Source organism: Balaenoptera borealis (assembly GCF_965194805.1).
Source record: "Balaenoptera borealis genome assembly, chromosome: 2".
NCBI classification, from domain to species: Eukaryota; Metazoa; Chordata; class Mammalia; order Artiodactyla; family Balaenopteridae; genus Balaenoptera; species Balaenoptera borealis.
The window spans coordinates 39,085,375-39,107,808 of record NC_138867.1 but is presented as its reverse complement, the minus strand read 5'-3'; the positions used below and the strand labels follow the sequence as shown (position 1 = coordinate 39,107,808).

Here is a 22,434-nt window from a genome sequence, read left to right as displayed (position 1 = left end):
AATATTCTGATTGATTATGAGTGAAGCCAGTAGAAGATTCAATGTATTTGTAACTCCAAAATTTGTAAGTCAAATTTTGTTGCATAGTAAATTATATTTTGATTGCTTTTGTTGAGGGTTCTAATCAGGGGGATGCATTCATTCATTAGCCAGATATTTACTGAGAATTATAATGTACCAGGCACTGTGTACTAGAGCCTGAACAAAGAACAGACACAGTCCATGCTCTCAAGGAACCTAGGAACAATAAATGCAATACAATGGGGATATAATGGAAGTCTGTGTGGAGTAAATGGGCGGTGAGCCTCAGTCTGTGTGGAGGGGCCAAGAAGCGGTTCACATATAAAGGTAAATCTGGAGCTTTGTCACATAAGGACAAGGAGTTCAGGATCAGTTCAGTGCATTTAGTGAAAGGCAACTTGTTCAGTATTGCTAAAACTGAAAAAGTGAAGAATGACAGGACTTCAGGCCAGAAAGGTGACCAGGGGTCTTGTAGGTCTTGCTATGAAGTATGGATTTCATTCATTCTGGGGGAAATCTTTGTATCCTTCTGATTGCATTGTGAAGGCTAAGTAGAGAGCAGTGAGACTGGAGGCAAGGAGCTTTAGAAGACCCTTGGAATTGTCCAGATGAGGAGTGATGAGGGTCTGAAATAAGACAGAATTGGTAGGGGAAGAAATGAATGGCGAGAAGGAAACATCTTTAGGAATTTTCAACACCTGGTAACTGACTGGATATGGGAAGGAAAGTATGGATGTAAAAAATGACTCCCAGCTTTCCACATGGGAGACTGTGTAAACAGTTGTGCCAATCCATGGATTTGGGGACACTTAAAACGACAGGAGGCTAATGAGTCCAGTTTGGGGCATGTGGAGTTTGAGCATATTTGGGACATCCAGGTGGTGATCAGGAGCAAACTCCTGGCTGTAGAAAGAAACCTGAGAGTTTTTTAGGTACACATGGCCACTGAACATGTGAAGAACATGAGAAGTGTTTGGAATATCTTAAAGCTGTTACCTCCAATTTGTCTATTGTCTAAATCTAGATTTTCACATATGAAGGTCTGTTGAAACAGCAGTTTACAAACTTCAGTTTCCTTCTCACATTTGGAAAATGTGAAACACACTAACAGGTACCAAAAGCTTAATACAGCAGGATTTCAACCTAGCTGACAAGTTCAGTGATGGTGTAGTCTCAAAACTTTGGGGAGATACAAGGTATGAAAGGCCCTCCAGATAACTGACTTCTTAATCCATGGCTTATCACTGATTAAAAATAAGGCATATCCTTGTATACATAACTATCAAAATGTATATTTTAGCAACAGAAAATTCTGTGATTCCCTACTGATGTACTGTTTCATTTTTTTTTCATTCAAATGTAAGAAATTGAGAAACTATGGACCACTTTGCTTTGTTCTTCTTCCGGGGTTTATCTTATTCCTTCATTTGGAACATATTTCTCTGTTGCCTCATTTTGCCTAATTCTCTGTTTTTATTTCTATGTATTAGGTGAGCTGGTTACATTTCCTGATCTTGGAGAAGAGGCCTGATGTAGGAGATTCCCTATGGGGCGCAGCAGTGCATTCCTCTCTGATCACCAGAACTATATTCTCCTGCGATGCCTCCTATGTCAACTTCATTGGCCCTTCTGTTATGGTGGGACTGACAACTGTGGGCTTGCTGGTAGATGGGGCTAGCCCCTGGCGCAGTTGACTGCCAGGCCCTGTCTCCCGCAGAGGCTGCCAGCCACTGGTGGAAGGGGCCATGTCCTGGCTCAGCTGGATGCCTGGCCCGGGGGATCCCAGGGCTGGTGCCAGCCCACTGGTAGGTGGGGCTGGGTCCAATTGTGACTAGCTACTTGGACTGGGGCGTCCCAGGACTGGTGCAGACCAGTTGCAGGGGGGTAAGTCTCCGGCACTAATAAGCAGAGGGAGGACTCCAAAATGGTGCTTGTCAGCTTTGGTGTCCTCATTGTAGAACAAGCTCCCCAAAATTGCTACTGCCAATAGCTGTGTCCCCAGGGGATGTTCCAGTTGCTTCCTGCCACCCTGGGAGGCTCTCTAATATCAGCACGTGAGTCTGACCCAGGTTCCTTTCAAATTACTGCCTCTGTGCTGGGTCTCAGAGTATGTGAGATTTTGTATGTGCCTTTTGAGAGTGGGATCTTTGCTTCCTACAGCCCTCCAGCTCTCCCGTATGCAAGCCCTGCTGGCCTTCAAAGCCAGATGTTCTGAGGGCTCGTCTTTACAGTGCAGGACCCACAGGCTGGGGAGCTCAATGCGGGGCTCAGACCCCACACTCCTTGGGGAGAACCTCTGCAATTGTGATTATCCTGCCTTTTGTGGGTCGCCTACCCAGGGGTGTGGGTCTTGACTATACTACATCTCTGCCCCTGCTACCCATTTCGTTGTGGTTCCTTCTTTATATCTATAGTCGTGGAAAATCTTTTCAGCTAGTCTTCAAGTCATTCTCATGGATAGTTGCTCTGTAAATAGCTGTAATTTTGGTGTGCCTGAGGGAGGAGCTGAGCTCAGGGTTTTCCTGCTTCGCCATCTTGGCCACTACTTTTACCCTTTTAAAACTTATCTTTTTAAGACTATTTTTTAAAAACCCTGAGAGGTTGAATTAGAACTAAAAGTATCTGTATGAACTCGGACTTTTAAAAATAAACAGAGGCAGATTTAGAAATAGTCATAAAGGTATGTACTTACATCTCTGTCTCTTTCTCTCCCTCTCTCCACACACACACACACACGCACACACACACACACACACACACACATATTTCCTAGCTTTGTCCATGAAAGAAGCTTAGAAGCAATAAAATTCCAGCAGCACTAAGTACTCTGAGAATACATCTCTTGGTTTCCAAATACCACTCTCCACCAAAAGGAACACAGGCTTCCTGGGGACATGCTGGCTCAAGGGAGAAACAGGGAAAGAAGAAAATAAGCCTGGACATAAATTAAGCAATAAAATAAGGAGATGCTCACAGGCCAAAACTTATCTAATTTGAGCATTAATATAAATGAGTATATAGAATTACAACCTATTGAATAAAACAGTGACCTATGATTCCATATTGATATAGATAGATAAGTAGGTAGGAGAAAACATTCTAGGATTCTATTATTCCATACTGATATAAAAATAAATAAATAAATAAGACTTTAAACATTTTTAATAAGTAAATAACGAATCATACAAATGGGTAATCAGTATTTGACATCCGTTATAGTGGTAGTTGACAAGGATGGGAGGTACCTGTACTCTTTATGACTGTCAAGGGAATAGGAGACAGGGAAAGTGAGGGATTGTTTCAGACTGAAGGAGAACTACAGCACCTAACAACAAAATGCAACATGTGTTTCAGAATTGGATCCTGACCCAGGAAGGAAAAAGACTTTGCTTGATGTTTGGTAAAATCCAAATGGGATTTATAGATTGTATGATAGTGTCGTATTGTTAAATCACTCATTTGAAAGATTTTATGGTGATAATGTAAGAAAAGTGTTTACATTTGGGGGCAATACATCCTGGAATTTAAATATAAACTACATACTAAAGAAAGGCCTCACATAAATGCATGAAAGTAACAAGAAGGCTATGTTCTATATCTGGTGTACATTCCAACCATCAATTAATCAGGGTCTAGGAAGAAAAAGATGCACACTTGAATTGGGCAACTAATGATAGTTTAATAAAGGAACTATTTTATAAAATGTGGGGATTATGTGAAAAATCACAAGTGATGGTGCAATACCCTCAGACTAAGAACAGCAGAACACCCCGTGGAAAGGTTCATTAGTGATTCAGGAGATATGAAGGAAATGAATACATTTTTACTTCTATTATTTGACTCCAGTGATTTCAACCACATCCCACATTTCTCTGGAGCTAAATAACTCCAAAATCTTAATTCCAGCATTTACTCTGGAGTTACAACGACAATGATAGAATGCTCCTTTTAGAACCTGAATCCTTGCTTTATTTTGGTTGACCAAGTGACCAGACGTTAAGATATTTTTCTTCCCTTTTCCTTGAGACTAAGTGGATATGCTATGCTTGATTCGCCACTCAGCTTAGCCTGCCACAATTTGAACTGGTCACTAACATTGTTTCTGTCATTAAACAACTCAGTTGACAAAAGATTATTGGAGTGGCCATGCAGAGTCTTAAGAGATTCCAACTGTTGGCATCATTAACTTGCAATGCAGAAGCTAACAACTGTTCTGATAATCTAGGCAAAATTGCTGCTGAACTTTTCTGGAAGTGCTCAGTGATTGTGCAACTAACCTCATCCAATGTTATTGCTACAGCAATCAACATAAACATGGGGATTTTTACCTTTGGATTCGTGGACAATAATGTAAATGGTGTCTTTTTAGAACATAATTGATTTTGAATAGACTGGCCATTGGAATCAACACAATTGTTACTTATGGCTGTTGTCCAAACAACCCTCCAAGCCAGGGATGTTGCTAAGGGATCAGCCTTCCTTTATTCTTATCACTTACCGCTCTTTGTTACTTGTTAGGATTTGCCTCTAATTTTGACTAACATCAAAATTCAAAAGCAGAGAACATGGCAAAGTTACTGTAAATACAATCAACATTTTGCTATGGTTTTCAACACTTTGTTTCCAACCCCAAGTTCTTGAAGAAGCACATGCTTCAAAGCAGGATTTTGGAACTCATTATAAGTAAATAATTATCTTGGTTTAGATGAATCACCAAGGCATTTTGGTTCTCTGCACCGATACTGCCTCATTTTTATTTCTGCACATGCAAGTATGTGTGTGAGAGAGAGAGGTAAGGTGGGGGGACAAGAAGAAAGGGATGGGGAAGGGAGGAAGAGAGGAGAGGGGAAGAATAATGTTTTGATATATAGTATAAATACATATGCCCAAACATCACTGGGAGGAATATGGTGTCATCAAAAAAATTAAGAGCAGCAAGACTATATCCACATTTTTACAAGCCATTCCTCACTACATTAGTTTCCTGTGGATACTGTAACAAATTATCACAAACTTTCTGGCTTAAAATAACAGAAATCTATTCCATCACAGTTGTGGAGGCCAAGAGGTCAAAATCAGTTTCACTGGACTCAAATCAAGGTGTCAGCAAAGAGCCTTTTTTCCGAATACGGGAACATCCACAGGCTCCAGGGATTAGAATGTGGGTACCTACTGGAGGGCTATTTCTAGCCTACCACCCCCACTAACACACTATTACAACCACTCCACTCCCACCAGCTCTTAAAATTCGTGACACTGTTTTTTGGACACAACTAGGTCAGTCTGGAGAAAAAGTTGAGCCTGAAATGATGAGACAACAAGTCTTTATTATTTTGTGGTAGATGAGCCATACATGGAAATACAGTCTTTCCTTTTGACTCCTCTTTGATTGCTCCTTGAAAGTGGAGTCTGACTTCTTATCTTTGGTTCCCCCATGATCAGTTCAGTGCTTCCCACACCATCATATGCAGTACGTGTTTGTGGAATAAACAAACATGCAAGTTATTGTCATGAATCCTCTCATAGTATTTGTGCTTCATTCCACATTGACAAAGTCAATGATGGGGATCATGGTTATAGCAAAGTTAACCAAATGGTTCTTTAGTCTGTGGCTTTGCACCTCTCACCCTAGGGTCTGTCTTGCTCCCTTTGCCTGTACAGCATTATCTGGCCCTTTATTCATTCTGTCTCTTCCTTCCTCTCACAACCACAGCAGCCAGTGACTGACTCTTCCCAGTGCTGTCGCCTCAAGACATATAGCTCTTGAGCAGAGACCCAGCATGTGGCAATCCTGCAAGGGTGGACCATGAAAGGACCCTGCCAGCCAAGACGTACCATCTAAGCCCATGACCTGCCTTTATCTGTGTCGTGGTTTCTTTCTGTTACATCCTTTTCTAAAGCTAGGAAACACTCCTCTTTTCTTCTATAAATCAGCAAGTCACACTGAGTATATTTGGTCAGGGAAGTTTTTTCACTTTCTTCCCCCCAACCCCAGAAATGAAAGCTTTTGCTCTGCTTTGAATGTTGTATTAAGAGAAGCCCTCTGATTTCTGCCACCATTCCACCCACTCACCATGACGCCCACACTCACCACAACCCTACACCCACCTCCACACTCAGTCCCATCATTCTTTCTCATACCTTATTTTTTATTCCTTTACTCTGAGGACTACATCTTCAGACATTGATTTTTGGTTCCTTTATCTTTATCTACCACCCGAAGGAAAAAACTATATTCAGCTAAGGAAACGTGGGGAAAGATATAACCAAAGTGGAATCATGTCACATTTGGGTCACACGTTTGCTCAAAAGAAAAGTTTCTCTTAGGCTTCCTTTCCGTAGCACTGTCAAACTATAAGTGTCTTCAGATTTCCTGTAGGATTTGGGATGCCAGTTGAGCAGCTACAGTCTCCTTATCTAGATTCGGATTTCAACCAGTGAAACCATTCCAAACAGCTAACATGCTTCCTTCTACAATGGCCAAAAAAAAGCTTTTTCTGGTAAACATTGCCAGATAGACAAAACAGAGTCACCTAAATTGCCACTTAGAATATACAGGCATCTTTTATGCAAGAAGAGATCATCTCCCAAAGATGATCTGTTTCATCGACACAGAAAGGACAGGTAAGGTCAGTATCATTAATGAAAAATATGAAGAACTATTTTATGGGGAAAAGAATGGTAGAAGAAGAAACAAGTAAATGGAGAAAGGAAAGTGAGGCAAAAGGAAGCGCTAAATAATAAGGGCAGTTGATTTGACCAAGAGCATAAGACTACTCACATGGTAAAGACAGGCTTGGAATTTAGATTTTTAGATCCCTAGTCCAGAGTGATTTTCTCTACCCACAGTTTCCTAATCAGCCTGGCAAGAGTGGGCTACAGGTATACAAATATTGATTCCTTTTACACAGGCACGTGGAGAAACGGATGGGAGGAATATACATAAGCCAGTTGCCGCTGATTAAACATTGACCCTTCCTATTTAAAAGAGGATGCTGAGTAAATATAAATTTCTCTGGGCTCTGTGATATAAAAAAATGTTTGGAAGCACTGTGGAGTCCGCACCACAGTGAGACTTGGACGGCCAGTTTTTGACTGGGATAATCAGCTCCTTCTCAAAAATGTCTTGTCTCATGAGTCAGAGAGGACATGGGGTCTGTGTCGGGAATCGTGAAACCAAGTCCCGCCAAGGTTCTGTGGTAGGTGTAAGGGCAGGTAGTACTCCTGAGAGACAATAGTATATTGAGGAGCTCTACATTAAGGAAGGAGATTCCTTGAAATTGTACTAAAAATAGTGTTGAAACCTGAAAAACCTTTTCACACATCTGTGAGTGAGTAATCTAACACTGAATACTTTAAGTAGGCTGACATGATGAAGCGGCCGTGTTTTGCTACTCCCTCCTGGTGGGTAACAGAGACCAATTAATGTGGCTGAGGCTAGGGGTCCTTACTGTCCATGCTAATCCAGTGTTAGCGTGGAGGGCTTCCTGAAAGAAGACGCGTGAGAACCTCAGAGTAATCACTAAAGCAACACTTGGAGAGCTGGCAGCAGCCACAGCTTGATTAGAGCTGAACCTTCCACAGGCAGCCTGATCTGGGCAAAGAGGGCAGAGTTTCTCACCATTTTCCTTTTGTTGTCCTCTTTTGTTGATTTTAGAGGCCTTCAAGTCATGTAGCCTATGTCAGTTTTTTTTGTTGTTTTTTTTTTTAATTTTTATTGGAGTATAGCTGCTTTACAATGTTGTGTTAGTTTCTGCTGTACAGCAAAGTGAATCAGCTGTACGTATACATATATTCCCCTCTTTTTTGGATTTCCTTCCCATTTAGGTGCCTATGTCAGTTTTAAAACATGATTCCAAATTAGTTTTATATTCCTGTCATCAGGAAGAGGGGTCTCTGCCTCCTTCTCTTGATTCTTGGTAGGTTTATAACTGGTCACAGTGGAAGTGATGCTATGGGACTTCTGAGATTAAGTCAGAAAAGGTCATGCAGCCTCCAATAGTTCTTTTTAGACACTCCCTTATGGAACCCTGAGCCGTCACATAAAAAGTCCGACCACTCTAAGTCCTCTATGCTGTGAGGAGGCCGAGGTCACACAGAAAGGCCAAGTGCATGTAGTTTAGTCAGCTAGCTCCAGCTGAGATCCCAGCCAACAGCTGGCATCAATTGCCAGACATGTGAGTAAAGGTGGCTCCAGATGATCCCAGAATGTAGGTGTTGAGTCACTCCCAGCACTTGAGTTTTACCAGGTGAAATCCCGGGCATCGTGGAGCAGAAACAAACCACTCCTGCAACAGGCCTTTGTAACCTCCAAACCATATCATGTAAGCTGTCATACTGCTCACTGCAGAAGGTCCAAATTAAATGTTTTGTTACTTTCCCCCATGCCCAATGCCTCTCTGCTGCAGATGTTTTAACATTTTCAAACAGTCAAACATTAATACTGAAGCCCTGTAAATGGCTATATTTAATAAGAATTAATTAATACCTTCTCACACTGTATCTCTGTATTATTTAGTATTAAAATCCATTTCCAGATGGAGAAATGACACATGGCAAATAACTGATAAAGGTGGACTTATCAGAATAGCAAGAATCCAGTTCCTGATACCCAGCTCTTTGCTCCTTCCCCAGGGAATGCTTAGTGGCTATAAACATAGGACAAAGAAGATAGGTACAATAAATGACCTCCATTCCCTGTCACTTGTTTTAATGCTTCCATGTTCAGTATTTTTCCCCAAGGAAACAATTCCTTTGCTAAAAATATAACTCCTTCTCCACAAAATCTATGTAGTTCTACAAAATATTTGACAACACTAAAAATGGTGTCTAGTCACAGTCTATTTATCTAGATTGTCAAGAAAAGATAAGACAATCTGGACTCTAATATAATCATTGAACACTTTCTTTTTTTTACTAACTAGAGTTGAAAATAAATAATATATTTTTCTTTTAATCCAAAAGATTGCTAGTTAATACACATACCAGCAGAACTCTCAGACAACTGATCTTTTGGTGTGACAGCAGCACACCTGTACTACTACTTTAAGCCTGGCTTGGCAAACAGAGATAGGTCAATAAGTCATTGATTCTGTATTGTAAAAAAATCCTAAAAGCTAATTATTACTTGAGTCTCAAGTTTGATGCCAACTGGAAGATTCTCACATGGAAGCAAATTGTATCATCTCAGAGTTACTCCGGGCTTCCTACTATTAATACATCAAAATGCCTTTCACTATAGAAAGAACTAGGAGAATATAAAATAAAGGGAATCTATGAAATACAGCTCACAACATGATCTACCTTATGAAGCCAAAGTACAAATCATGAGTTGTACACTAATGACGGATTTGTGGCAGTTTAGGAAGAACACGGGACAGGACTCAGAACACTTGGATTCTAGACCCAGCTTTACACCAATATACATGTGACCTTGGGCAAATCTCTAAACTTCTCTGGCTTACAGGCATACCTCATTTTATTGAGGTTTGACTGTTTTGCACTTCACAGTGCTTTTTTTTTTTTTTTTTGCACATTGAAGGTTTGTGACAACGCTGTGTTGAGCAAGTCTATCGGTGCAATTTTTCCAACAGCGTTTGTTCACTTCCTGTCTCTATATCACATTTTGGTAATTATTGGTAATTATTGCAATATTTCAAATTTTTCACTGTTATTGTATTTGTTATGGAGATCTGTGATCAGTGATCTTTGATGTTACTATTGTAATTGTTTTGGGGTGCCACAAACTGCGCTCATTTAAGACAGTGGTTCTCTCTCCCTCTCCTCTGGCCTCTCTATTCCCTAAGACACAACAATCTTGAAATTAGGCCAATTAATAACCATACGATGACCTCTAACTGTCCGAGTAAAAGAAAAGCCACATGTCTCTCACTTTAAATCAAAAGCTAGAAATGATTAAGCTTAGTGAGGAAAGCATGTTGAAAGCCAAGATAGGTCTTGCACAAAACAGTTAGCCAAGCTGTGAATGCAAAGGAAAAGTTCTTGAAGGAAATGAAAAGTGCTACCCAATGAACACACAAATGATAGGAAAGCAAAACAGCCTTATTGCTGACATGGAGAAAGCTTTAGTGGTCTGGATAGAAGATCAAACCAACCAGAAAATTTCTTTAAGCCAAAGCCTAATCCACAGATAGGCTCTAACTCTCTGCAATTCTGTGAAGGCTGAGAGATGCGAGGAAGCTGCAGAAGAAAAGTCTGAAGCTAGCAGAGGTTGGTTCATGAGGTTGAAGGAAAGAAGTCATCTCCATAACATAGAAGTGCAAGGTGAAGCAGCAAGTGCTGATGTAGAAGCTGCAGCAAGATATCCAGAAGAGCCAGCTAAGATCATTAACGAAGGTGGCTACACTAAACAAGAGATTTTCAGTGTAGACGAAACAGCCTTATACTGGAAGAAGACGCCATCTAGGACTTCTATAGCTAGAGAGGAAAAGTCAATGCCTGGCTTCAAAGCTTCAAAGGACAGGCTGACTCTCTTGTTAGGGGCTAATGCAGCTGGTGACTTTAAGTTGAAGTCAATGCTCATTTACCATTCCAAAAACCCTAGGGCCCTTAAGAATTATGCTCGGTCTACTCCACACTCTAGAAATGGAACAACAAAGACTGGATGATTATATTTACAACATTGCTTACTGGATATTTTAAGCCCACTGTTGAGACATACTGCTCAGAAAAAAAATACTTTTTTGCTAAAAAAATGCTAAACTATTTTTTAACTAAGGTGTGTACATTACCTTTTAGACATAATGCTATTGTACAGACTACAGTATAGTATAAAAATAACTTTTACATGCACTGCGAAACCAAGAAATTTATGTGACTCACATTATTGCGATATTCACTTCATTGCGATGGTCTGGAACCAAACCCGCAATATATCTGAGGTATGCCTGTACTTTAAAACCAGAAAATTGTACTAGATTGTCATGTGGGAATGTGGATTCTCAAATAAGTTTGTGCATTTAAGCCAGTTTCTTATCCCTAGGATTCTCCATGCTTATACTACTCAGAAGTTTGTCCTGCCTTTCCTTTGCCTATGTTTTTCACACACACACACACACACACACACACACACACACACACACAGCTTTTGTTATATACAACATGCTATATTTATTTTTATTTTTATAAATGTAGTATAAGCCCTAAATGGGTTTTTTTTTTCTCTTTTGTAATGCAAGTGCCTGACTTAAGCTTTGATTGCTGAGTCATCCACTACAAAGCGTCATCCCCCTCAAAGAAAGCTATCTCAAATAAACACATTGCCAGCCACAGAAATAGAGCCAGGACACCACTGCCACCCCGCTTTAGTCTCCTTTGTTTTAGAGATCTTTGTTGATTTCTATAACTGACCACTTGGGCTGCTTTTTTTTCTCTTTCTGTGCTTAAAATTTCCACTTACATTTAAATTCACCAATAAAGAGTGAGCCCGTGAAACCCTAGGCCCCCACCCTCGATCCCCAAAAAAACAGAACCCCAGCCTCGTGCTCTCTCTCTTCTCTACCGGCAACCTTGTTGTGTGGCCCCAGGTGTGCCATGTAATTTCCAGGACCTTTAAGTAATAAACCTTTTTTTTTCCAAGTTTGGTGATGGTTATTGCTGAGGGCATCTTGCAGTCATAATAAGAACCATAAGGGCTGGTCCAGCCACAACACCGGTTATCAATAGACTGAGACCGGCACAAAACAATACATTTACATAAATTTTATAACATACACATATTTCAAGCATTCAGAAAACTTAGAAAATATTGAATGAAAACCAATATATCCATCATTCAATCTTAACAAATACTATTATTTTACCATACTTATTCCTGATCCTCCTTCTTTTCTAAAATAAAGAAAATGTTGCAAACATAACTAAAATAACCAAAGGGAACCACCAAACATAACCACCACCCCACTCCAATGCTATTCCACTTCCTCCCTCATCATACTGTAATATCCAGAAGTATGTACAGAGCTTCCAGTTTATATTTTTATATTTTACTACACCTGTATAGCATTACCAATGTAATAGTCTCTGGATTTTTAAAACTTACATAGATGGGATGATATTGACCATATCTTTCGACAACTTGCTTTTTTCCCCCAACTTTGTTTTCCAGATTCGTTCATGTTCATTCAAACACTAGTATGTTCATATGAACATATAACAACTGATATATCTATTCCTTTATTGCTAGACATTCAGAAGTTCTCCCTTTTGCCCCTATTACAAACAGTGCCACAAGGAATAATCTCTTACAACATCTTCTTATGCACCTGAGCGAGAGTACATTCAGGGTATTGATCTAGAAGTGCAATCGGTATGTCTCAGGGCATGTTCGTCTTCCACTGCACAAAGTACTACAAAGCAGCTTCCAAAGTGGTTCCAGCAATTTAAATGCCTGCCTGCAGTGTACGAGAGCTCCCATTTCCCCACACCAAGATTATATGTGGTATTGAGACATTCTTTTTCCAATACAATGAGAATAATAGAGTGACTCATTGTTTCATTTGCATTCCCCACATTGATACTGAGGCTAAGGATATTTGAGCTTCATTTTCTATGGATTGCCTTTCTTCTAGTCCCTTTCATAGGAGGACTGGGGCTGTTTCCCGATCTCTCAGCTCAACAGTCTTTAGCTATGTCCATGCCTCCTTTCCCCAAGCAAACGTGAATATGCTCAAACTCCACAGCCCATATCCAGGCATGATATCACCCAGGCTGCAGAAGCACCACTCAGAGCTCACTGTTCTGGCTTTGAGTGTACTAATGGGTTCCCACTGATGGATCCATCCTTCCTCCCTCCCTCCCTCCCTCCTTCCCTTCCTCTCTTCCTTCCTTCCTTTCAGCTCAGTCATACTTTAGTGTACCTTCTTATGGTACATTTCTTTATAAAGAATCTGTAATAGAGGGAGAAAGTAGTTGATGCCCTAGTCTACCATGTTGCTTGAACTAGAAAATCTCTGCTACTTTTATTTCATTTTAAGCCATTATCTCTAATTATTGCTCTGCCTGGTTCCCTTTTTCTCTCCAAGATAGCTATGGAAAAGCACATTTTGAAATTTCTCTACCTTGGTTTCCTGGACATTTTAGAAAACTGTCTATCAACATACTATCAACTATGTAGGAACAGCAATTTTAACAAAATGAAAAGAAGGTGGAAGAGACTGAGAGAGAAACAGAGAAAGAGAGCTTGGTCTTTAAATCTTACCTGTACTGAAGTTCGGAGCCCTTTCCCGGCACAGAGTTAAGACTGATTCTATTAGACTATAAGCCACTGATTGCTCTTAGTGTAAGGTTTAGTTTTCTTGATTAAGTTACTGAAATTTCAGATCAGGGAAAATTCTAGTTGATACTGGGCTCAATCTAGGAAAATCTCAGTCCTCCACAAAGCTGCTCTCTTGATCATGGAATTCCAAGACATTCTACTCTAGCTTTAGGCAAACTTCAGTTTAAAGCCATAGCATTTCTAGGCTGAAAGTTATCTCATGTGTCAAGAAAACAGTGCATATGATGAAAGCAGTAATGAAGGCTTCAAAAAACTTATTATTGGTGGAGGCTTTTAGAGTTCAGAAATCCTGTTCCCGGAGCTCAGAGTTTCTTTTGTTTTTGTTTTGTTTTGTTTTTTTAAACTACAGTGGACCCTGGAACAATGCAGGTTTGAACTGCATACATCCACGTATATGCCGATTTTTTTCACTAAATACATACTACAGTACTACTGGATCCACAGTTGGTTGAATCCACAGATGCAGAACCATGTATACAAAGGGCCAACTATAGAGTTATACTCAGATTTTGGACTGTGCAGAAGGCTGGCACCCCTAAGCCCCCCATCTTGTTCAAGGGTCAACTGTACCCGTGTTGGTTTACTAGGGCCGCCAAAACAAACTACCACAAACTAGGTGATTTAAAACAACAGAAGTTGATTATCTCACAGTTCTGGAGGCTAGGGGTCCAAAATCAGGGTGTTGGCGGGGAGGGCAGATATCCCTCTGAAACCTGTAGGAGGGAATCCTTCTTTGCTTCTTCCTAGTTTCTGGTGGTTTACTGGCACTCTTTGGGATTCTTTGGCTTGCAGCTGCAACACTTCAATCTGCCTTTGTTGTCACATGGTTTCTCCCTCCTGTGTCTGTGTGTCTTTTTCTTGTAAGGACACCAGTCATATCAGATAAAGAGCCCACCCTACCCCAGTCTGACCTCCTCTTAACAGATTCTATCTGTAGTGACTCTTTCCAAATAAGCTCACACACTGAGGTACTAGGAGTTAGAACTTCAGTATAATTTGGGGTGGGGGGGCACAATTCAACACATAACACTACATATGTTGATAATTTGTTAAAAAGCTTGATGATGATAGAGTTATTAAAATTGGATGTTCCCAAAAGATCAATGAGAACTTGTGCCTGGTCCTACAAGATAGTGTATGACCAGTTGAGTACTTACCCATTTCATCATTTTAAGTAGTTTTATAGTATTTGTCATGGGTTGAATAGTATCCCCCCCAAATTCATGTCCACCTGGAAGCTGAGAATGTGAACTTACTTGGAAATACGGTCTTTTTTTTTTTTTTTTTTTAATTTATTTATTTTTGGCTGTGTTGGGTCTTAGTTTCTGTGCGAGGGCTTTCTCTAGTTGTGGCAAGTGGGGGCCACTCTTCATCGCGGTGCGCGGGCCTCTCACCGTTGCGGCCTCTCTTGTTGTGGAGCACAGGCTCCAGACGCGCAGGCTCAGCAATCGTGGCTCAAGGGCCCAGTTGCTCCGTGGCATGTGGGATCTTCCCAGACCAGGGCTTGAACCCGTGTGCCCTGCATTGGCAGGCAGATTCTCAACCACTGCGCCACCAGGGAAGCCCGGAAATACGGTCTTTGAAGATGTAATTAGTTAAGGATCTTGAGATGAAATCATCCTGGATTTAGTGTTCACCTTAAATCCAATCACTGGCATCCTCGTGAGAAAAGGAGAGAACACACACAGACACTGGGAAGAAGACCATGTGAAAACAAAGCAGAAATTGGAGTTATGCTGCCATAAACCAAGGAATGCCAGGAGCCACCACAAGCTTGAAGAGATAAGGAAAGATTCTCCCCTAAAGCTTTCGGAAGGAGCATGATTCTGCCAAACCTTGATCTTGGACTTCTGGCCTCCAGAAGTGTGAAAGAATAAATTTCTGTCATTTTAAGCCACCAAATATGTGGTTATTTGTTATGGCAACTCTAGGAAACTAATGCAGTATTCCTTTTATACAGATTGGGAAAAATTTATTTCACCAATCCCTTACTGTTGAACAGTTAGGTTGTTTCCAATTAAAAGAACAAAGTAAGACAGGGACTTCCCTGGTGGTGCAGTGGCTGAGACTCTGCGCTCCCAATGCAGGGGGCCCGGCTGGGTTCAATCCCTGGTTGGGGACCTGGATCCCACACGCATGCCACAACTAAGACTTCACATGCCACAACTAGGACCTGGTGCAACCAAATAAATAAAATAAATATTTTTTAAAAAAGAGAACATAGTAAGATGCTAAAAAATGTACTTGATGAAAAGAAATGGAGAAGATATCCAAATAACCTTGAGATAGGCAATTATAAATGGGAAGAAGCTACCAGAAAAGAGATTTCAACTCAAAATAAACTTTGTCTAGTAATCAGTACAGTACAAACTGGAAAAATGGCAGCCTTGGGAGGTAATAAATCTTCAACCTTCAGGCACAGAGGGGAGTATTTGGTGCAAATGTTTTAGCGGATATTTGAGCACTGAATAGTGGGTTGAACTTGATGACCATTAAATTTCCTTTTATTCTAAAAGTTTATGAGTCTATCCCTCAGGGGATAGTGCCATGGGGGAAAATGTATGAAAGAAAAATATCACAACTGAAGAAATTTAGTGAAAGGGCAAGCTGAACCCCACACAACTCTCCAGCTCTCAAGAACATTACCATTTTGTCATTTGGAAACAGGAGGTTTAAAAAAGAAATTTAAAAAAATAATGGCAAATCACATCTGCTGTGACAGGCTTAGAAGGAATGATTCATCGCACATTAGAGTTAGGAGGGATTTTGAAGATCTTCTTGTTCAATCCCCTCAATTTATTATATGAAGGAATTGAATTCAAGAAAAACTGAGTGGTCCTAAATCACTTAGCTAGTTAATGATAGAAGCAAGACTTCAATCTAGATTTTCAGGTCCAACTGTCAAACCGATTTTAAAACTTGTTTACATTTTCAGGTAACATGAGAACTAGAATTCTCTGGCATTGTTCTTTTAAATGACATTTAAAATCCTAGTTCTGAAGGTTGCAACAAATTACACTTTACCAGAGGATAATTGTATAGATATTTTTTCTTCCTTTAGGGCTTTCCAAATACACAGATCCTTTATTTTTCCAATTATGAATCACACCCAGGTGGTGAGATATGGAAATCTTGCAAATATACTGAAAGGATATAATCATCTGCGTACTTGTGAACTAGTCCAACATTAAATATATTTACGCCCACATTAGCTAATCTTAAAGAATTATCATGTTCAAGCTTTTTACAACTGAAAAAAATTATGATTCTTTTTCCCCTGTAAATGAATCTGAATATTGTGGAAATTTCATGTTTAAGTATTTCTCCTTCAGTGTATAATACTGTTACTATTCAATCACCTTTCAAAATACCCCCAAAAGACTATTCATAGAATATAGAAATTTATAGTAATTTGATGATTATGAAATAAAAACATAAAACATTGTCAACAAAAATGCATAGATATAAGGCAACAGTCCAAAATGTTAACAGTATGAGATTATTTTTCCCACTTCTCTGAGTTTTTCAAATTTTCTATAATGATTACATATTTCATATCGACAACAAAAATAATCTTATATTCTACAGATTAAAATGAAGCTAAAAAACAAAACAATATGAAAATCTGATTTTCTAAACTAAATAAAAAGCCTATCCATTCTCTACCTAAGTGGATAAAATTAATACATAGGATATGATTTGATATAAACAAAGTAATAAACCTTACTGGATGCTTCTACATCGGGATGTTAAAATATTTATCTATATGTCCCTTGGGTAGTGCATGATAAGTAACTAAACAATGTCATCGAGTTTCAAATGAATATGGGTGTTGAAGGTTGACTGATTTCATGTTAATATAGTACCTGGAACTAAGAAGTTTATTCGCCATGTTTTCCTTTTTCTTCCTAGCTTCCTGTGCATCAAGTCAAATTATGAAGAAAATTTCTGGATTTTATTCAGTATGAATCTAGCTCGAGATCATTTTCAAACTAACATGCAACTGATAGGACCATTAAATTTATGAATTCTTAAAAAGGAGAAATACTATAATGACTTACATTATAGAGGCCTTTGCTTATCAAAGGTTACAGTAATTTGGTTTTCCAAATTACTATTTCCTCTCCAATTTTGCCAGGTGAAATTGGTCTTTCAGACATATTAATGGTTTATTCTAAAGAAATTCTGTCAACATTAAAGAGTTTTTCCATTATAACTAAGCTGAACAAAGACAGAACACCTATGAGATAAACTAAAACTGGTTCTTAACCTCCAGTTGTCATGTTGGGTTTTTTTGGACATTTAAAGAATTTACTTACTGAAATGCATGCTAATTTGAAATATATTTACAAATATCACCCCCCATGAGGTAATGGCCAATTAAAAAATAAACACCTATTTATTTAAGAAAATTGTATACTTCTCAGAAATATGATGTTTTCACCTTGAAAAATCCTGTGCAGAAAGAAAATAAGATAAAATATGTGCTATGGATAGTAGTTTATAGACACACGTTTCTACTGATTATCCACTGGCATGTTATTAATCAACATCAAAAATATCAACTCAGCCACAAATTATGTATAGCTCATTACAGAGTACTACAGATGGAGTATCCACTGGCATCCAGAACAAGAAAAAGTGGGATTCCTAAATACCTAGTTTGATCCTTCATTTCCTTCCCTAACAGTCTCCTTATTTCTAGGCTCCTGTATTCAATTAACATATATCCTTATTTATCCTCTCTCCACACTACTTCCATTCTTCTGGGCATGGGTAAATATCAACCCTTCTTTATTGGTAATGGCGGAGTAAAAAAGTTTATGAAGACAACATTCATTATGGATATTTTATTCTGACTTTCCAATTCAGGAATTCTCTCTTCAGTGGTATTTATAATCTTTGGTGGGCAGACTCTAAGAATCATTGGTCCCCAATGATTCACACCTCCTATTCATGACCTTGTGCAATCCCCCCCCCCCCTTGGTTATGGACTGGACACAGTGACTTGGCCTTCTGACCAACAGTCTTGTTAGCAAGCTCTCTCTATATGCTCTTTCTATTGTAAGCTGCTCTAGTGGAGAGGCCCACATGGCAAGGAACTGAAGGATGTCCCTATCCAATAGCCAGTAAGGAACTGAGGACTTCAGTCCAACAACCTGCTTGCAACCACACAAATCTGAAGCAGATCTTTCCCTAGCTGAGCCTTCAGATGACACCCTTCCCCTGACCGATACTTTGATTGCAGCCTTGTGAGACTCTGAATCAGAGAACCCAATTAAGCCATGGCTGAACTCCAGACCCACAGAAACTGTGATAATAAATGTATGTTGTTTTAAGAAGCTAAGTCTGCAGTTATATGTTATGCAGAATAGATAACTAATACAATGTTTTGTGTTCTTAATTTTGTTTACTGTTTTGTTTTTCTAGTTCTTGAATATTTGGCTCTTTTACAAATCTGCAATGACATTTTTTATAGTTTTCAGTTCTATACTGAAATTTTCAATCTTTTATTCTACCTCCTTGAACATAGTAAACATTAATTTTAAAGTCTATTTCACAATCCAAATATTTGATGCCCCTTTGGGTCTGTTTCTATTGTCTATTGTTTCTGCTGATTTTCACTCTGTCTTTCTCCTCTTGTGCCCAATTATTATATGGATATATTGTATTTGAAAAAGTTTTGTAGAAATAATTTGAGACCTAGGAACATGTTCTCTTTCTCCAAACTCGCATCTTTCAGATTCCCAGGGCACCAGAAATCTCAGATCATGTTAATCTACTTTCAAAACTTCAGATTTTTCTAAGCTATCTAGTTGGCTCAATTCTAAGCTATATTCTATGTGAATGGTTTACTTCTAGTTCACCTTTATACCTTGAATGTGATCCTTCAGGGTCTCAAACCAAGGAATTCTACCCAAGTCCCAAACTTGGAGATGCCGTGCTATAACTTCTGTCCTTCTAATCTCACAAGACTATTAAAATTCTACTCAAACTTTCAGTCTCCTCTTCTTGGTTAACAAATTCCCCCTCCAGAGCAAAGGCAGACCCAAGACTAGGTTCACCTTTCTGGATTTCCGTTTTCTTCCTGATATCAGTCTGGCAATTACTCACTACCTTGTTACCTCTCTAATTGCCTTCAAGTGGATATTTGTTATATTTAGTCAGATATTATAGCAGGAAGATTGAACCAAATAATCTAGTCCACCATTTTGGGACACAGAAGTCAAAGGTTTCTTTTGTTTCTGTTTTTGTTTTTTAATGGGTTACTTCACAGCTTTCTAACCAGTCTGTGTTTGACCACCATTTGGGCATCTTCTCTAGTCTGATAAGGGCTCAACTCTGTAAGAGCATCCTAACTATTCTTCCACAACTGGGGAGGGTGATACTGTAGACAACCCAACATAGACTATAAAGGGAAACAAAATACTCCATATAGTGTCCAAATATTCTCTGGTTGCCAACTTTGGTTCTGTGAAAATAGACAAAATTTCTCCTAACCTCATGATTAATAAACTGTCAAAACAAAACAAATCAGGTTTCACTTTGCCTTTCATTCAGCAAAAGAGGTAGGGAACAGAAGTTCATGTATTTTGCCAGGTAACTAATATATCTTCTTTCACTCAAAGACCAGGTTTCAATTATCTCAAACGAAATTGAACGCCTCATTTGGATTCAATTTATCATTAATGTACACTGATAGAAAACTGAGATCCTAAAACCTGAAAAGTAATTATAAAGGTTGAATTTTACCACTAGTAATACAAGTTCTTAAGGGTAATCTGGACCTCAGGGGTCATAAACTCAATGCCTTAGAGACAAAACATTTAACAGAAATTAGTGAAGCATGACCGATGATGTTGGTCAAGAGAGTAAAAATGAGGAGTGGGTGGTGGGGGGACTGGGACAAACTGGAGAGAGTATGTCCCCTCTAAAGGGACCCAGAGCAGGCAAGTTCCAGAGCCTGTCTATTGTTAACACAAAAGAATGTAAACCTAGAGTCATCAGATTTTACTATTTTTCAAAAGAACTTGAAACCTGGATGTTTTAAAACCTCTCTCCCTTTTAATGTTGCCAATTAAGACAAAAAACCTGCACCATCTGTGGTAAAGATGAATGACATAAACAGAACTCAGCTGCTAAAGTAAATTATCCCTGATGTACATTCTGGCTTTAAATCCTGCCCACCTTCTTTATTAATGATTAATGATTAATTACTGATTAAGAGAGAAAACTTATTGGAATGCTTCAGAAGATCCTAATAAAGTGCTTATAACAAAAGTACTGTTAGTTTGCAAATAAAAGTCAAGTTTTACATGAACTGAAGACCCAGAGAAATACTTTCCAAGTGGCTAAACATCATGTAAGCTTTCATTTTCCTAAGATCATGACAGATTTTAGTAATTCAAACCTAGAATTAAAATGATAAAAAGTACAGGTAGCTAATTTATAATGTTATTTGGTTACATATTTCTGCAGTATAGACCTCTACAAGATGAATAAGGCCATAAGGCCATAGCAAAAATGAATATGGCAATTCCCATTTTATATATATATGTATCACATCTAAAAAATGCTAAAGGTGTGAATATCTTTATATCAATACACAACTTTTATAAAAACATTCTGAGGGTGTTTGTTCGAATTAAAATATTAAAGCATCAAGTTTATAATCATTTACACAGTTATCTATTCAAAAATAAAAGATGGGGGCTTCCCTGGTGGCACAGTGGTTAAGGATCCGCCTGCCAAGGCAGGGGACACGGGTTCGAGCCCTGGTCCAGGAAGATCCCACATGCCACGGAGCAACTGAGCCCGCGAGCCACAACTACTTAAGTCCACATGCCACAACTACTGAAGCCCACATGCCACAACTACTGAAGCCCACGCATCTAAAACCCATGCTCCACAACAAGAGAAGCCACCGCAATGAGAAGCCTGTGCACTGCAAAGAAGAGTAGCCCCCGCTCGCCGCAACTAGAGAAAGCCCGTGCGCAGCAACAAAGACCCAACATAGCCAAAAATAAATAAATAAATAAATAAAAATTTAAAAGAATAAACAAAAATAAAAGATGGCTACTTTCTTCTGTCTTCAGCTTTTCTAAACTGGTTAATATATAAGTTTTTGCTATATGTCACCAATTTAAAACTTCATTTATTTTGTCCCAAAACTAAAAAGGTAAAAAAAAGTGATATCCCATTTGCATGTATCAACTTGGACTTCCCATCAATTCAATTCATTTCTAGAGAACACTACTTGAGATTTAAATCCAATGGCAGTTCCTTTACATAATTTCAAAAACAAATCATCTCATAACCATAACTTTCTTTTAAAGATGCAAAAAGCCAAAAATACAACCTACACGTTAAACCCCAAACTTATGTCCAAACTACTATAAAAGTTTCAAAAGCCAATTTCAAGCATCAAAAGTTAATTACAGAAATTTCCAAAGTGAAATGCAGAATTCTATAGGATGACAAAGAACACAAAATGTAATCAAGACCTGAGACAGAATTCCATATTTTTACATAGAGGGAAAGAAACAAAGAAATGTGATTGAGAAATGGAGCTTAATTTTGTTCTAAGGATGACATCCAGAACATTATTTAAAGCAGGCTAATTATGAGAATACTCTTAAAGTTACATAGTCTTATAAGCTATATTTAATGAAGACATAAGCTTATTTGGATAGTAACTATTGCTGAATTTTAGTCTACAGTGTGCTTATTACACACCAAGACAAGTGATCATGTCTGTACATTTGGAATATCATTACCTGTAATTCTCACCCTTTGTGGAGTCTTATTAGTCCCTGCTTTTTATTTTGTACTGTTATTGTTGTTTGTCTTACAAAATTTTTTTTACCAAACTTTGGAATACTAAGGCCTTTCATGAGAAATTCAACCTTGTCCAATCAAATATTGCCCAATGTCAATGTTCTTCACCTGTGGATCTTTGCTTTCTATTCTCAATATTCTCTGTAGCAATTTTTTCCCTTTTATTTTCTTTTTCTTTTTTCCTGCCTCTGTCCAAAGCAACGATTTTTTTTCTGATTTCTGTAATAGTAAATGAGTAATTAAAAAATGATTGTGCCTAACATATTTTATGTGAATTA

The 22,434-nt window shown here is 38.7% G+C and overlaps 1 protein-coding gene across 9 annotated transcripts in view; it reads right to left on the bottom strand.

Moving 5' to 3' along the window:
- Positions 1–22,434, bottom strand: part of MRPS30 (mitochondrial ribosomal protein S30) — a 123,682-nt gene that overhangs the window by 88,234 nt on the left and 13,014 nt on the right. The window contains exon 6 of one of the 9 annotated variants that reach the window (XM_082382404.1): positions 371–3,346. The exons of 7 other annotated variants lie outside the window; for them this stretch is intronic. In XM_082382404.1, coding sequence (XP_082238530.1) covers positions 3,285–3,346 — 62 coding nt within the window. In that variant the 3' untranslated portion in view covers positions 371–3,284. Of the gene's footprint in view, positions 1–370; positions 3,347–14,592; positions 22,376–22,434 lie in introns of those variants that run through there. One more of the 9 variants, XR_014241857.1, reaches the window with a different exon arrangement.